At 35.7% G+C, this 16,427-nt stretch overlaps 8 protein-coding genes across 8 annotated transcripts; 4 read left to right on the top strand and 4 right to left on the bottom strand.

Moving 5' to 3' along the window:
* Positions 1 to 239: 239 nt before the first annotated feature.
* LOC113656772 (hemoglobin subunit alpha-like) lies at positions 240 to 972 on the bottom strand (the record flags this gene model as incomplete). The annotated part of the gene is made up of 3 exons (XM_027168162.2): positions 240 to 445; positions 508 to 715; positions 815 to 972. Coding segments are annotated over 3 exons (495 nt in total), but the record flags the coding sequence as incomplete, so codon positions are not given.
* An 897-nt stretch (positions 973 to 1,869) lies between these two features.
* On the top strand, positions 1,870 to 2,665 carry LOC113656745 (hemoglobin subunit beta-like). The gene is made up of 3 exons (XM_027168129.2): positions 1,870 to 2,038; positions 2,140 to 2,362; positions 2,482 to 2,665. The coding sequence occupies exons 1-3, from the start codon at positions 1,947 to 1,949 to the stop codon at positions 2,611 to 2,613; spliced, it is 447 nt and encodes a 148-aa protein (XP_027023930.1). The 5' UTR covers positions 1,870 to 1,946; the 3' UTR covers positions 2,614 to 2,665.
* Positions 2,666 to 4,576: 1,911 nt separating this feature from the next.
* On the bottom strand, positions 4,577 to 5,364 carry LOC113656765 (hemoglobin subunit alpha-like). Its single transcript, XM_027168157.2, has 3 exons — positions 5,201 to 5,364; positions 4,895 to 5,102; positions 4,577 to 4,782 (listed from the first exon to the last, which is right to left on the bottom strand). Exons 1-3 carry the CDS (start codon positions 5,293 to 5,295, stop codon positions 4,654 to 4,656), a joined length of 432 nt encoding a protein of 143 aa, XP_027023958.1. The 5' UTR covers positions 5,296 to 5,364; the 3' UTR covers positions 4,577 to 4,653.
* A 949-nt stretch (positions 5,365 to 6,313) lies between these two features.
* Positions 6,314 to 7,158, top strand: LOC113656764 (hemoglobin subunit beta-like). Its single transcript, XM_027168156.2, has 3 exons — positions 6,314 to 6,485; positions 6,587 to 6,809; positions 6,952 to 7,158. The coding sequence occupies exons 1-3, from the start codon at positions 6,394 to 6,396 to the stop codon at positions 7,081 to 7,083; spliced, it is 447 nt and encodes a 148-aa protein (XP_027023957.1). The 5' UTR covers positions 6,314 to 6,393; the 3' UTR covers positions 7,084 to 7,158.
* A 1,629-nt stretch (positions 7,159 to 8,787) lies between these two features.
* LOC113656766 (hemoglobin subunit alpha-like) lies at positions 8,788 to 9,573 on the bottom strand. Its single transcript, XM_027168158.2, has 3 exons — positions 9,413 to 9,573; positions 9,106 to 9,313; positions 8,788 to 8,993 (listed from the first exon to the last, which is right to left on the bottom strand). The coding sequence occupies exons 1-3, from the start codon at positions 9,505 to 9,507 to the stop codon at positions 8,865 to 8,867; spliced, it is 432 nt and encodes a 143-aa protein (XP_027023959.1). The 5' UTR covers positions 9,508 to 9,573; the 3' UTR covers positions 8,788 to 8,864.
* A 927-nt stretch (positions 9,574 to 10,500) lies between these two features.
* LOC113656802 (hemoglobin subunit beta-like) lies at positions 10,501 to 11,345 on the top strand. Its single transcript, XM_027168224.2, has 3 exons — positions 10,501 to 10,672; positions 10,774 to 10,996; positions 11,139 to 11,345. Exons 1-3 carry the CDS (start codon positions 10,581 to 10,583, stop codon positions 11,268 to 11,270), a joined length of 447 nt encoding a protein of 148 aa, XP_027024025.1. The 5' UTR covers positions 10,501 to 10,580; the 3' UTR covers positions 11,271 to 11,345.
* A 1,631-nt stretch (positions 11,346 to 12,976) lies between these two features.
* On the bottom strand, positions 12,977 to 13,759 carry LOC113656803 (hemoglobin subunit alpha-like). Its single transcript, XM_027168225.2, has 3 exons — positions 13,601 to 13,759; positions 13,295 to 13,502; positions 12,977 to 13,182 (listed from the first exon to the last, which is right to left on the bottom strand). The coding sequence occupies exons 1-3, from the start codon at positions 13,693 to 13,695 to the stop codon at positions 13,054 to 13,056; spliced, it is 432 nt and encodes a 143-aa protein (XP_027024026.1). The 5' UTR covers positions 13,696 to 13,759; the 3' UTR covers positions 12,977 to 13,053.
* A 916-nt stretch (positions 13,760 to 14,675) lies between these two features.
* ba1l (ba1 globin, like) lies at positions 14,676 to 15,496 on the top strand. Its single transcript, XM_027168170.2, has 3 exons — positions 14,676 to 14,844; positions 14,948 to 15,170; positions 15,290 to 15,496. The coding sequence occupies exons 1-3, from the start codon at positions 14,753 to 14,755 to the stop codon at positions 15,419 to 15,421; spliced, it is 447 nt and encodes a 148-aa protein (XP_027023971.1). The 5' UTR covers positions 14,676 to 14,752; the 3' UTR covers positions 15,422 to 15,496.
* Positions 15,497 to 16,427: the final 931 nt, after the last annotated feature.

Below are 16,427 nucleotides of genomic sequence, written 5' to 3'. Positions count from 1 at the left end.
ACATATTACGACACCAACAAGACAGCAGGATATTTTATACAGTAGTGTTAGCCTGAATAAGAAGCGATCGCAAGCTAGAGTGGTGTGTTAAATAAAATGAAATTAAATTATTTCTTTGCTAAAGTTTTGATTCGGATATTTTGTTAGGACGTTGGAAATGGTCGATGTGCACAACACTAGTATATAGTACATACAATAAAAGCTTTCTTAAACCGAATAAATTAGAGTAGACAATTGTATATTGTTCAATTTTGTTTATTGTTAATAACATTGATGGATGTTATTTACATGACGTCTTCTGAAACAGGTACTTCATTTAACGGTACTTCTCAGACAGAGCAATGGCCAGGTTCTGAAGAAACTTGTCAAAAGACACGTGAACCTCGGGGGTGAAATCTCCAGGGAAGTACAAGGCAATGCTCACCTTCAAGGTCTGGCCCAGGAGCTGTAATTAAGTAAAACAAACAGCTGATTTAGTCCGTCTAAATCCTTTAATTCAAGACAAACTCTGTTAAATGTAACGAAACACAAATCCGTATATATAGTCTGGTCCTTACCTCTGCTTAGAGCTCCGGTAAGATCGTCGATGTGGGCCACGGCTTCTCCGATTTTTCTTACAATTACGGCTCCGTGCTTTTTCACATGGGCTGATCCGGGATGAAGATCAGACCAGTGAGAGAAGTAGGTCTTAGTCTGAGGATAGACCTCGAACAGCCTGCATAAAAACACATAAGAACATAAGAAACATATTCCAGTCTAACCCGCACCATGCATAACATGTTTGTTATAACGTCAATAAGAGAAATTCATTCACCTGCCAAGTGCCTCGAAGCCAATTTCATCAGCCCTTGGAGCGACCTTGGCCCAAAGGTCTTTGACGACGACTTTGTCTTTAGCGGAGAGACTTATTGCGGATCTTGTTCGGTTTTTCACCTCTAAAAGATTTTTAAAAAAAAAGAAATTTGTGCATGTTCATGTTGTGTGCCTCTTTTTATTGAGTCTGATATCAGGCACACCCTGTCATATCAAATCTAGACTCCACCTCTTGGACTGTCCAGTCAGCTTTGGACCTTGTCCAAAATTAACTAGAAAAACATTGCATCGAAAATGACCTCGAATAACTTTAAGGAGGACAAAATTGTGTTTACATTCCCCCTTAAAAAAATGGAACACTATTAATTTAAAAAATAATATACTGAATGAGCTTATGCATACATAATGCTTAATAAACTTCATATGAATTACAACAGAACGCATTAGTAGTAGTAAAAGACGAAGAAGAAGAAGCAGAAGAAGAAGCAGAAGAAGAAGCATGCTATTAAAATAATAAGGTTTAAAATAAGAGAAGTGCTGTATTTCAAGTTGTATTCAATAATTTTTCAGTTACAAATAAGATCGAAATATAGCCATCTGACATTTTTAGAAAAGTTTTCAATCTTATTTTTAAATAACGGTGACATTTATATGACGTGAAATATTTGAGGTAGATAACAGTAGAGTAAAATATATTCAAAAATGTTTCCTTAGACAAAATTAATTGATGTTTGCTATCTATATTAATCGTTTATTTTACATGTCTCATTTTTTAAATAATTCAGCTAACTTGGTAAAACTTTGTAATAATAATAATTTTGTGACTCAATAATTCAGCTTACTTGGTATTTTCCACCTTCCAATGTAGAAAGTAATTTGATCGTATATATAACTAGAAAAGGAAACGCCCTAATGACCCTACTCTTATCCAAAAGGTGGGATGCTTGGCACATCGCCGATCTTTACGAGCTTGCCCACTTTCAGAGCTCGTCCAATCAATATTTCCTTCACTTCGGGGAGGGGATTGTCGGCGGTAATAAAAAGAGCCCCTTTGCAAAATAGGTAAAGCCTCGTCCAGAATGTTCAGGCTCAAGTTTTGCTCAAGAATTCAAAGAATTCACTAAGACATAAATATGGTTCATTGGACAAATGCCGAGCGCCATGTCATCGCTGACCTATGGGGAAAGATCAAACCTGATGAAATCGGACCACAGGCTTTGGCCAGGTAAACTTTTACTAAGCTCAGAAAATGTCGGTCTGATGTGTTTCTCTTTCGGTTTGGACTGCAGATCTCACATTTACGCAAGTGTCTGCATTTTTGTCTAGACTTCTGATTGTGTTTCCATGGAACCAGAGGTACCTCTTATCCTATGGTAATCTATCCAATGCCGCAGCCATCTTAGGAAACCCCAAGGTGGCATCTCATGGAAAGGTTGTCATTAACGGACTGGAGAAAGCTGCGAAGAATTTGGACAACATTAAGGCCGTCTATGCTAACCTGAGTGAGCTTCACTCTGACACACTGCACATGGATCCCAGCAACTACACGGTACGTCTAAATTACATAAGCGAAGAATGCTAAAGATCATTTATATTAGGACTTGATATAACTAAAGACAGACTGCATCTATCTCGTGTATTTATGACTTTTTCATTGTCTACTTTCAGCTTCTTGCTGACTGCTTCACCGTTTGTCTGGCTGCAAAGCTCGGACACGCAGCCTTCACCCCTGAAGTGCACAAGACTTGGCAGAAGTTCCTCAATGTCCTCGTGGCTGCTCTGTGCAAGCAGTACCACTAAGCAAACATCAGTACTCTGTGCCTAAAACATGAAATAAAACCTTAAACACGCATTCTTTGTATTGTATTCTTTTGAAAGCCAACGAGTTCTACAATAAAGGGTGAGACGCGTGTAGAATATAAAATACAACTTAGAAGTTTAAAAAAAACATTAATAAGAAATAAAAAAACCTCACTTGCACATCCCATGGACTTCGTTGATAATGGAGTTCAGAAGAATGATATTCTAGGCTGTCATTAATATTCTTTAATAGTTCACCACACCACATAGTAACTATATATTTACATGTGCATATAGATGCGTTAAAAGTTTCCTTGTTGTTTTAAGCTTCCTATAAGCGTTTGATGGATAATTCTGTCTGATTTGGAAACACTGAGTTTTAGGCATCTATATAATTCGTTTAACGGCTTCCCCAGAGAGTCAAATAAAAATCTGTTATACTTGTAGTTTGTGGTGGAGGTGAAAGCATCTGAATGTTGCAGATGGAATGAATTTCAATTGTTTTTTAAGTATAGACTTACAGACAGTCCCTTCATAGACATAAGCCATTCATTTGTAAATTATTTGTAAAGTAGGTCCAGTATATATAATTTGCCTTTAATTAAATGTCCAAGAATGTTCAATTATTCCTAATATTTAAGTTTTAAGAAGGCTCAGTTGGATGGGTGAGAGCACAGACTTGCCACAGGTTTAAGGACAGAAAAATATGTTTTTCATTCTAGAAACTACCACCAGACAACTTTGTTTGTTACTTTTCTGTCATTTTTTCAAGAACTTGAATTACTGTCTTCTAACAATTCTGTAATTTTAATATACTGAATCCTAAAAGTCTTGATGTTCAGCAGGGCCACAGCAAGTCATTTCCATTTGACAGATTTTGGTGTAAAATCTATGGCAGGTGGAGGATTCATTTTATGGTAAGGGGTGAGATTAAATAAATAATTGTTAAACGTAAATAATAATCAATTCAATTCAAGTTTATTTGTATAGCACTTTTTACAATAGACATTGTCTCAAAGCAGCTTTACAGAACATAAACATAGAGCAGAAGGTAAACATAAGGAATAATAAAAGAAATAACGAATAATGAAAGAAAAATAATTAACAGAATAAAAAATTCAAGATTATTGCATTATTTAATCTTGAAACTAAAAAAATATTCTGTCCAAAGCACAATAAAAGTCAAAAAGGACTTTATGGATTCAATTCATCGCATTGTGTTTTTATTTGTTTGTGTTCGGGTTTGTACACATACTACATACATTTTGTGTAAATGACTGTAGCCTTATTTCCAAATATACTAAAGCTAACTTCGCAAAAGTACCATGCATGCTGGAAATTTCTGGATACCTTCAAGATGTCTCAAGATGCTGGATTGAAAAAACAGTTGTCTGGTATAAGATGCAAAGCTACCTACTCTTGCTCATTTTTAAAAGTTTTAATAAAAATAAACCGTAGCTTGAATTGCTTTATTAAAGCAGCTTTAGTGCAACACCTGTCATTTTTGTTAAAGGTTAGTCAAACTATGTAGCTAACGTTTGCTAGCTAGCCCAATATGTTAAATAAATGAAATTTGATTATTGCTTTAATAAACATTTTATTAGAATAGTGTGGTATGGCCTTTTACTCTTTATTTTATCAAAGTTATATATGTGGTAATAAAAGATTTTAAAGATACAGTATGAAGTTGTATCCGTGGTTTTAACAGAAATATACCGTTAGCAGAACCTCTTAATACAAAAAAACCGTATTAACAGTTTAGCATTCAGCAGAAGATTATAACACTTTTATGACAATAAGAACCCTCAACAATAAAAAAATTTCCAAACAATAGATCCCTTGAAGAACCTCCTTGCTAAGCTTGTAACCATTAATAACATAATGGTCGATGTGCACAACACTAGTATACAGTACATAATATAAAAGCTTTCTTAAACCGAATAAATTAGAGGAGACAATTGTATATTGTTCAATTTTGTTTATTGTCAATAACATTTATGGATGTTATTTATATGACGTCTTCTGAAACAGGTACTTCATTTAACGGTACTTCTCAGACAGAGCAACGGCCAGGTTCTGAAGAAACTTGTCAAAAGACACGTGAACCTCGGGGGTGAAATCTCCAGGGAAGTACAAGGCAATGCTCACCTTCAAGGTCTGGCCCAGGAGCTGTAATTAAGTAAAACAAACAGCTGATTTAGTCCGTCTAAATCCTTTAATTCAAGACAAACTCTGTTAAATGTAACGAAACACAAATCCGTATATATAGTCTGGTCCTTACCTGGAAGTTAGCAGGGTCAACACGCAGCTTGAAAGCATGCAGTTCGCTTAGTGTGCTTAGAGCTCCGGTAAGATCGTCGATGTGGGCCACGGCTTCTCCGATTTTTCTTACAATTACGGCTCCGTGCTTTTTCACATGGGCTGATCCGGGATGAAGATCAGACCAGTGAGAGAAGTAGGTCTTAGTCTGAGGATAGACCTCGAACAGCCTGCATAAAACACATAAGAACATAAGAAACATATTCCAGTCTAACCTAGACCATGCATAACATGTTTGTTATAACGTCAATAAGAGAAATTCATTCACCTGCCAAGTGCCTCGGAGCCAATTTCATCAGCCCTTGGAGCGACCTTGGCCCAAAGGTTTTTGACGACGGCTTTGTCTTTAGCGGAGAGACTCATTGCGGATCTTGTTCGGTTTTTCACCTATAAAAGATTTCAAAAAAAGAAATTTGTGCATGTTCATGTTGTGTGCCTCTTTTTATTGAGTCTGATATCAGGCACACCCTGTCATATCAAATCTAGACTCCACCTCTTGGACTGTCCAGTCAGCTTTGGACCTTGTCCAAAATTAACTAGAAAAACATTGCATCGAAAATGACTTCAGATAAGTTTTAGGAGAACAAAATTAAGTTTACATTCCCCCTTAAAAAAATGGAACACTATTAATTTAAAAAATAATATACTGAATAAGCTTATTAATACATAATACTTAATAAACTTCATAAAAATGACAACAGAACGCATTAGTAGTAGTAAAAGAAGAAGAAGAAGAAGAAGAAGAAGAAGAAGAAGAAGCAGAAGAAGAAGCATGCTATTAAAATAATATAGTTTAAAATAAGAGAAGTGCTGTATTTCAAGTTGTATCCAATCATTTTTCAGTTACAAATAAAATCTAACGAAATATAGCCATCTGACAGAAAAGTTTTCAATCTTATTTTTAAATAACGGTGACATTTATACGACGTGAAATATTTGAGGTAGATAACAGTAGTGTAAAATATATTTATAAATGTTTCCTTAGACAAAATTAATTGATGTTTGCTATCTATATTAATCGTTTATTTTACTACATGTCTCATTTTTTAAATAATTCAGCTAACTTGGTAAAACTTTATAATAATAATAATAATAATAATAATAATAATAATAATAATAATAATAATAATAATAATAATAATAATTTTGTGACTCAATAATTCAGCTTACTTGGTATTTTCCACCTTCCAATTTAAAAAGTAATCTGATCGTATAGATAACTAGAAAAGGAAACGCCCTAATGACCCTACTCTTAGCCAAAAGGTGGGATGCTTGGCATATCGCCGATCTTTACGAGCTTGCCCACTTTCAGAGCTCGTCCAATCAATATTTCCTTCACTTCGGGGAGGGGATTGTCGGCGGTAATAAAAAGAGCCCCTTTGCAAAATAGGTAAAGACTCGTCCAGAATTTTCAGGCTCAAGTTTTGCTCAAGAATTCAAAGAATTCACTAAGACATAAATATGGTTCATTGGACAGACGCCGAGCGCCATATCATCGCTGACCTATGGGGAAAGATCAAACCTGATGAAATCGGACCACAGGCTTTGGCCAGGTAAACTTTTACTAAGCTCAGAATATGTCAGTCTGATGTGTTTCTCTTTCGGTTTGGACTGCAGATCTCACATTTACGCACGTGTCTGCATTTTTTTCTAGAGTTCTGATTGTGTTTCCATGGACCCAGAGGTACTTCTCTTCCTTTGGTAATCTATCCAATGCCGCAGCCATCTTAGGAAACCCCAAGGTGGCTGCTCATGGAACGATTGTCATTACCGGACTGGAGAAAGGTGTGAAGAATTTGGACAACGTTAAGGGCGTCTATGCTAAGCTGAGTGAGCTTCACTCTGACACACTGCACGTGGATCCCAGCAACTTCACGGTACGTCTAAATTAAATAAGAGAAGAATGCTAAAGATCTCTTATATTATCTCTTAGATCTCTCTTATATTAGGACTTGATATAACTAAAGACAGACTGCATCTATCTCGTGCATTTATGACTTTTTCATTGTCTACTTTCAGCTTCTTGCTAACTGCCTCACTGTTTGTCTGGCTGCAAAGCTCGGACCCGCCGCCTTCACCCCTGAAGTGCACGAGACTTGGCAGAAGTTCCTGAATGTCGTCGTGGCTGCTCTGTGCAAGCAGTACCACTAAGCAAACATCAGAATATAAAGATCTGCAGGTCGTTTACTCTGTGCCTAAAACATGAAATAAAACCTTAAACACGCATTCTTTGTATTGTATTCTTTTGAATGCCAACGAGCTCTACAATAAAGGGTGAGACGCGTGTAGAATATAAAATACAACTTGGAAGTTTAAAAAAAAACATTAATAAGGAATAAAAAAAAAAACTCACTTGCACATCCCATGGACTTCGTTGATAATGGAGTTCAGAAGAATAATATCCTAGGCTGTCATTAATGTTCTTTAATAGTTCACCACACCACATAGTAACTATATATTTACGTGTGCATATAGATGCGTTAAAAGTTTCCTTGTTGTTTTAAGCTTCCTTTAAAGCGTTTGATGAATAATTCTGTCTGATTTGGAAACACTGAGTTTTAGGTATCTATATAATTCGTTTAACGGCTTCCCCAGAGAGTCAAACAAAAGTCTGTTGTACTTGTAGTTTGTGGTGGAGGTGAGAGCATCTGAATGTTGCAGATGGAATGGATTTCAATTGTTTTTTAAGTATAGACTTACAGACAGTCCCTTCATAGACATAAGCCGTTCATTTGTAAATTATTTGTAAAGTAGGTCCAGAATATATAATTTGCCTTTAATTAAATGTCCAAGAATGTTCAATTATTCCTAATATTTTAGTTTTAAGAAGTCTCAGTTGGATGGGTGAGAGCACAGACTTGCCACAGGTTTAAGGACAGAAAAATATGTTTTTCATTCTAGAAACTACCACCAGACAACTTTGTTTGTTACTTTTCTGTCATTTTTTCAAGAACTTGAATTACTGTCTTCTAACAATTCTGTAATTTTAATATACTGAATCCTAAAAGTCTTGATGTTCAGCAGGGCCACAGCAAGTCATTTCCATTTGACAGATTTTGGTGTAAAATCTATGGCAGGTGGAGGATTCATTTTATGGTAAGGGGTGAGATTAAATAAATAAATGTTAAACGTAAATAATAATCTTGAAATTAAAAAAATATTCTGTCCAACGCAGAATAAAAGTCAGAAAGGACTTTATGGATTCAATTCGTCACATTGTGTTTTTGTTTGTTTGTGTTCGGGTTTATACACAGACTACATACATCTTGTGTAAATGACTGTAGCCTTATTTCCAAATATATTTGGAAATATTTCCAAAAGTACCATGCAATGCTGTCAGTTCATGCTGGAAATTTCAGGATACATTCAATATGTCTCAAGATGCTAGAATGAAAAAACAGTTGTCTGGTATAAGATGCAAAGCTAACGTTTGCTAGCTAGCCCAATATGTTAAATAAATGAAATTTGATTACTGCTTTAATAAACATTTTATTAGAATAGTGTGTTATGGCGTTTTACTCTTTATTTTATCAAAGTTATATATGTGGTTATAAAAGATTTTAAAGATACAGTATGAAGTTGTATCCGTGGTTTTAACAGAAATATACCGTTAGCAGAACCTCTTAATACAAAAAAACCGTATTAACAGTTTTGCATTAAGCAGAAGATTATAACACTTTTATGACAATAAGAACCCTCAACAATAAAAAAAATTCCAAACAATAGATCCCTTGAAAAACCTCCTTTCTAAGATTGTAACCATTAATAACATAATGGTCGATGTGCACAACACTAGTATACAGTACATAATATAAAAGCTTTCTTAAACCGAATAAATTAGAGGAGACAATTGTATATTGTTCAATTTTGTTTATTGTCAATAACATTTATGGATGTTATTTATATGACGTCTTCTGAAACAGGTACTTCATTTAACGGTACTTCTCAGACAGAGCAACGGCCAGGTTCTGAAGAAACTTGTCAAAAGACACGTGAACCTCGGGGGTGAAATCTCCAGGGAAGTACAAGGCAATGCTCACCTTCAAGGTCTGGCCCAGGAGCTGTAATTAAGTAAAACAAACAGCTGATTTAATCCGTCTAAATCCTTTAATTCAAGACAAACTCTGTTAAATGTAACGAAACACAAATCCGTATATATAGTCTGGTCCTTACCTTGAAGTTAGCAGGGTCAACACGCAGCTTGAAAGCATGCAGTTCGCTTAGTGTGCTTAGAGCTCCGGTAAGATCGTCGATGTGGGCCACGGCTTCTCCGATTTTTCTTACAATTACGGCTCCGTGCTTTTTCACTTGGGCTGATCCGGGATGAAGATCAGACCAGTGAGAGAAGTAGGTCTTAGTCTGAGGATAGACCTCGAACAGCCTGCATAAAAACACATAAGAACATAAGAAACATATTCCAGTCTAACCTAGACCATGCATAACATGTTTGTTATAACGTCAATAAGAGAAATTCATTCACCTGCCAAGTGCCTCGGAGCCAATTTCATCAGCCCTTGGAGCGACCTTGGCCCATAGGTCTCTGACGACGGCTTTGTCTTTAGCGGAGAGACTCATTGCGGATCTTGTTCGGTTTTTCACCTATAAAAGATTTCAACAAAAGAAATTTGTGCATGTTCATGTTGTGTGCCTCTTTTTATTGAGTCTGATATCAGGCACACCCTGTCATATCAAATCTAGACTCCACCTCTTGGACTGTCCAGTCAGCTTTGGACCTTGTCCAAAATTAACTAGAAAAACATTGCATCGAAAATGACTTCAGATAAGTTTTAGGAGAACAAAATTAAGTTTACATTCCCCCTTAAAAAATGGAACACTATTAATTTAAAAAATAATATACTGAATAAGCTTATTAATACATAATACTTAATAAACTTCATAAAAATGACAATAGAACGCATTAGTAGTAGTAAAAGAAGAGGAAGAAGAAGAAGAAGAAGAAGAAGAAGAAGAAGAAGAAGAAGAAGAAGAAGAAGAAGAAGAAGCATGCTATTAAAATAATATGGTTTAAAATAAAAGAAGTGCTGTATTTCAAGCTGTATCCAATCATTTTTCAGTTACAAATAAAATCTAACGAAATATAGCCATCTGACATTTTTAGAAAAGTTTTCAATCTTATTTTTAAATAACGGTGACATTTATATGACGTGAAATATTTGAGGTAGATAACAGTAGTGTAAAATATATTCATAAATGTTTCCTTAGACAAAATTAATTGATGTTTGCTATCTATATTAATCGTTTATTTTACTACATGTCTCATTTTTTAAATAATTCAGCTAACTTCGTAAAACTTTATTATAATAATAATAATTTTATGACTCAATAATTCAGCTTACTTGGTATTTTCCACCTTCCAATTTAAAAAGTAATCTGATCGTATAGATAACTAGAAAAGGAAACGCCCTAATGACCCTACTCTTAGCCAAAAGGTGGGATGCTTGGCATATCGCCGATCTTTACGAGCTTGCCCACTTTCAGAGCTCGTCCAATCAATATTTCCTTCACTTCGGGGAGGGGATTGTCGGCGGTAATAAAAAGAGCCCCTTTGCAAAATAGGTAAAGACTCGTCCAGAATTTTCAGGCTCAAGTTTTGCTCAAGAATTCAAAGAATTCACTAAGACATAAATATGGTTCATTGGACAGACGCCGAGCGCCATATCATCGCTGACCTATGGGGAAAGATCAAACCTGATGAAATCGGACCACAGGCTTTGGCCAGGTAAACTTTTACTAAGCTCAGAATATGTCAGTCTGATGTGTTTCTCTTTCGGTTTGGACTGCAGATCTCACATTTACGCACGTGTCTGCATTTTTTTCTAGAGTTCTGATTGTGTTTCCATGGACCCAGAGGTACTTCTCTTCCTTTGGTAATCTATCCAATGCCGCAGCCATCTTAGGAAACCCCAAGGTGGCTGCTCATGGAACGATTGTCATTACCGGACTGGAGAAAGGTGTGAAGAATTTGGACAACGTTAAGGGCGTCTATGCTAAGCTGAGTGAGCTTCACTCTGACACACTGCACGTGGATCCCAGCAACTTCACGGTACGTCTAAATTAAATAAGAGAAGAATGCTAAAGATCTCTTATATTATCTCTTAGATCTCTCTTATATTAGGACTTGATATAACTAAAGACAGACTGCATCTATCTCGTGCATTTATGACTTTTTCATTGTCTACTTTCAGCTTCTTGCTAACTGCCTCACTGTTTGTCTGGCTGCAAAGCTCGGACCCGCCGCCTTCACCCCTGAAGTGCACGAGACTTGGCAGAAGTTCCTGAATGTCGTCGTGGCTGCTCTGTGCAAGCAGTACCACTAAGCAAACATCAGAATATAAAGATCTGCAGGTCGTTTACTCTGTGCCTAAAACATGAAATAAAACCTTAAACACGCATTCTTTGTATTGTATTCTTTTGAATGCCAACGAGCTCTACAATAAAGGGTGAGACGCGTGTAGAATATAAAATACAACTTGGAAGTTTAAAAAAAAACATTAATAAGGAATAAAAAAAAAAACTCACTTGCACATCCCATGGACTTCGTTGATAATGGAGTTCAGAAGAATAATATCCTAGGCTGTCATTAATGTTCTTTAATAGTTCACCACACCACATAGTAACTATATATTTACGTGTGCATATAGATGCGTTAAAAGTTTCCTTGTTGTTTTAAGCTTCCTTTAAAGCGTTTGATGGATAATTCTGTCTGATTTGGAAACACTGAGTTTTAGGTATCTATATAATTCGTTTAACGGCTTCCCCAGAGAGTCAAACAAAAGTCTGTTGTACTTGTAGTTTGTGGTGGAGGTGAAAGCATCTGAATGTTGCAGATGGAATGGATTTCAATTGTTTTTTAAGTATAGACTTACAGACAGTCCCTTCATAGACATAAGCCGTTCATTTGTAAATTATTTGTAAAGTAGGTCCAGAATATATAATTTGCCTTTAATTAAATGTCCAAGAATGTTCAATTATTCCTAATATTTTAGTTTTAAGAAGTCTCGGTTGGATGGGTGAGAGCACAGACTTGCCACAGGTTTAAGGACAGAAAAATATGTTTTTCATTCTAGAAACTACCACCAGACAACTTTGTTTGTTACTTTTCTGTCATTTTTTCAAGAACTTGAATTACTGTCTTCTAACAATTCTGTAATTTTAATATACTGAATCCTAAAAGTCTTGATGTTCAGCAGGGCCACAGCAAGTCATTTCCATTTGACAGATTTTGGTGTAAAATCTATGGCAGGTGGAGGATTCATTTTATGGTAAGGGGTGAGATTAAATAAATAAATGGTAAACGTAAATAATAATCTTGAAATTAAAAAAATATTCTGTCCAACGCAAAATAAAAGTCAGAAAGGACTTTATGGATTCAATTCGTCAAATTGTGTTTTTGTTTGTTTGTGTTCGGGTTTATACACAGACTACATACATCTTGTGTAAATGACTGTAGCCTTATTTCCAAATATATTTGGAAATATTTCCAAAAGTACCATGCAATGCTGTCAGTTCATGCTGGAAATTTCTGGATACATTCAATATGTCTCAAGATGCTGGAATGAAAAAACAGTTGTCTGGTATAAGATGCAAAGCTAACGTTTGCTAGCTAGCCCAATATGTTAAATAAATGAAATTTGATTACTGCTTTAATAAACATTTTATTAGAATAGTGTGTTATGGCGTTTAATTCTTTATTTTATCAAAGATATATATTTGGTAATAAAAGATTTTACAGATACAGTATGAAGTTGTATCCGTGGTTTTAACAGAAATATACCGTTAGCAGAACCTCTTAATACAAAAAAACCGTATTAACAGTTTTGCATTCAGCAGAAGATTATAACACTTTTATGACAATAAGAACCCTCAACAATAAAAAAAAATTTCCAAACAATAGATCCCTTGAAGAACCTCCTTTCTAAGATTGTAACCATTAATAACATAATGGTCGATGTGCACAACACTAGTATACAGTACATAATATAAAAGCTTTCTTAAACCGAATAAATTAGAGGAGACAATTGTATATTGTTCAATTTTGTTTATTGTCAATAACATTTATGGATGTTATTTATATGACGTCTTCTGAAACAGGTACTTCATTTAACGGTACTTCTCAGACAGAGCAACGGCCAGGTTCTGAAGAAACTTGTCAAAAGACACGTGAACCTCGGGGGTGAAATCTCCAGGGAAGTACAAGGCAATGCTCACCTTCAAGGTCTGGCCCAGGAGCTGTAATTAAGTAAAACAAACAGCTGATTTAGTCCGTCTAAATCCTTTAATTCAAGACAAACTCTGTTAAATGTAACGAAACACAAATCCGTATATATAGTCTGGTCCTTACCTGGAAGTTAGCAGGGTCAACACGCAGCTTGAAAGCATGCAGTTCGCTTAGTGTGCTTAGAGCTCCGGTAAGATCGTCGATGTGGGCCACGGCTTCTCCGATTTTTCTTACAATTACGGCTCCGTGCTTTTTCACATGGGCTGATCCGGGATGAAGATCAGACCAGTGAGAGAAGTAGGTCTTAGTCTGAGGATAAACCTCGAACAGCCTGCATAAAACACATAAGAACATAAGAAACATATTCCAGTCTAACCTAGACCATGCATAACATGTTTGTTATAACGTCAATAAGAGAAATTCATTCACCTGCCAAGTGCCTCGGAGCCAATTTCATCAGCCCTTGGAGCGACCTTGGCCCAAAGGTTTTTGACGACGGATTTGTCTTTAGCGGAGAGACTCATTGCGGATTTTGTTCGGTTTTTCACTTATAAAAGATTTCAAAAAAAGAAATTTGTGCATGTTCATGTTGTGTGCCTCTTTTTATTGAGTCTGATATCAGGCACACCCTGTCATATCAAATCTAGACTCCACCCCTTGGACTGTCCAGTCAGCTTTGGACCTTGTCCAAAATTAACTAGAAAAACATTGCATCGAAAATGACTTCAGATAACTTTTAGGAGAACAAAATTAAGTTTACATTCCCCCTTCAAAGAATCAGAAGATTCTTTAAAAACTAATGATAAGCTTAGTAACACATAATACGTAATACACTTCGTAAAAATTATAACAGAACCTATTATTATTATTATTATTATATTATTCTTACTACTACTACTACCACTACTACTACTACTACTACTACTACTACTACTACTACTACTACTACTACTTCTACTACTGATAATAATAATAATTATATATATAATTATATAATTATAATATATATATATATATGTAGCTTACATACAACATTTAAAATCATGCTATTAAAATCATATTATTTAAAATAGTACAAGTCCTGTTATTCTACCTATTCAGTGATATTTCAGTTATAAAATCTGGACACATGACATTTTTCAATCCTTTTTTTAATAATGTTGACAAATTTATATGACGACAAATATTTGAAATATTTCATCCATCAATGCTCACTTTAAATGTGCTTTAAATTTGAGATTTTTTGAATCAAAACTTTATAATAATAATAATTTTGTGACTCAATAATTCAGCTTAATTGGTATTTTCCACCTTCCAACGTAGAAAGTAATCTGATCGTACAGATAACTAGAAAAGGAAACGCCCTAATGACCCTACTCTTAGCCAAAAGGTGGGATGCTTGGCACATCTTTACGAGCTTGCCCACTTTCAGAGCTCGTCCAATCAATATTTCCTTCACTAAGGGGAGGGGATTGTCGGCGTTAATAAAAAGAGCCCCTTTGCAAAATAGCTAAAAATCCGCCCAGAATTGTCAGGCTCAAGTTTTGCTCAAGAACTCAAAGAATTCACTAAGACATAAATATGGTTCGTTGGACAGACGCCGAGCGCCATATCATCGCTGACCTATGGGGAAAGATCAAACCTGATGAAATCGGACCACAGGCTTTGGCCAGGTAAACTTTTACTAAGCTCAGAAAATGTCAGTCTGATGTGTTTCTCTTTCGGTTTGGACTGCAGATCTCACATTTACGCACATTGTCTGCATTTTTTTTCTAGAGTTCTGATTGTGTTTCCATGGACCCAGAGGTACTTCTCTTCCTTTGGTAATCTATCCAATGCCGCAGCCATCTTAGGAAACCCCAAGGTGGCTGCTCATGGAACGATTGTCATTACCGGACTGGAGAAAGCTGTGAAGAATTTGGACAACGTTAAGGCCGTCTATGCTAAGCTGAGTGAGCTTCACTCTGAAACACTGCACGTGGATCCCAGCAACTTCACGGTACGTTTAAATTATATAAGAGAAGAATGCTAAAGATCATTTATATTAGGTCTTGATATAACTAAAGACAGACTGCATCTATCTCGTGTATTTATGACTTTTTCATTGTCTACTTTCAGCTTCTTGCTGACTGCCTCACTGTTTGTCTGGCTGCAAAGCTCGGACCCGCCGCCTTCACCCCTGAAGTGCACGAGACTTGGCAGAAGTTCCTGAATGTCGTCGTGGCTGCTCTGTGCAAGCAGTACCACTAAGCAAACATCAGAATATAAAGATCTGCAGGTCGTTTACTCTGTGCCTAAAACATGAAATAAAACCTTAAACACGCATTCTTTGTATTGTATTCTTAAATTTGAAAGCCAACGAGTTCTACAATAAAGGGTGAGACTCGTGTAGAATATAAAATACAAGTCTAACGTAAGAAGATTAAAGCGCACTTCCATCCCGTTGTGTTTGCTGAAGACATGGAATTGTTCTTGTCTTGTTCTTCCTTAACAATAAATAAACCTAAAATCAAAAAAGCAAATAAATATTGTTTTTATAGCTATTTTTACTCTTAAAATTAAAATCATTAACGGAACGTGGAAATAAAAGCATAAACCAACATCCTTTCAGTTTTAAGGATCGGCCCCACGGGTTTGTGCAGGAACACCAATATAATCCAGTCATTCCTGAATATTTTTCTGCCTGTTTTTAATTATTAAAACGGAGCTGTTTTTGTTTGTGGTCCTGAAATGCTACATCTGATGTGACGTTCGTCTCCTCACAGTATTAAAAGAATGAAATGAAGATAAAGAACACGCTTGTTGTAATTCAATGGTTCTTGCTTATTTAATGAACACTCTGTCGGTTGAAAATGTAAAGAATGGTACACATGGTATTTAAACCCCAGAGAGACAACCGGAAAAAAAAAACAATTGTATACTAGAGTTATCTTTTAATTTAAGAGCGTAACGACGTGTACTTTTGTTTTTACAGACGGCTGCAAAAAATAAGAAAAAATCAACAACAACAAAAAAAATCAGCAAACAAGGTCTAACACAGGCTCTAGTCTATAGCAGAGATATAAGTGATAACTGAAACAATGTGCTGTGTGGGTAAGACAATCCTTATGTTCGGCGGATATAAAAAAGGTTGCATTTTAAATGTTTTGTTTTTTTTTAGAATATGTTTATACCACACTTTGAAAGACAGCCTTTCACTATTAATATCATTATGATATTATTTGTATCAAAATATGTTGTTGTTAAAGATTTGCAC

The sequence above is a fragment of the Tachysurus fulvidraco genome, chromosome 24 (genome assembly GCF_022655615.1).
Source record: "Tachysurus fulvidraco isolate hzauxx_2018 chromosome 24, HZAU_PFXX_2.0, whole genome shotgun sequence".
NCBI lineage: Eukaryota > Metazoa > Chordata > Actinopteri > Siluriformes > Bagridae > Tachysurus > Tachysurus fulvidraco.
This window is presented reverse-complemented; position numbering and strand designations above follow the sequence as displayed.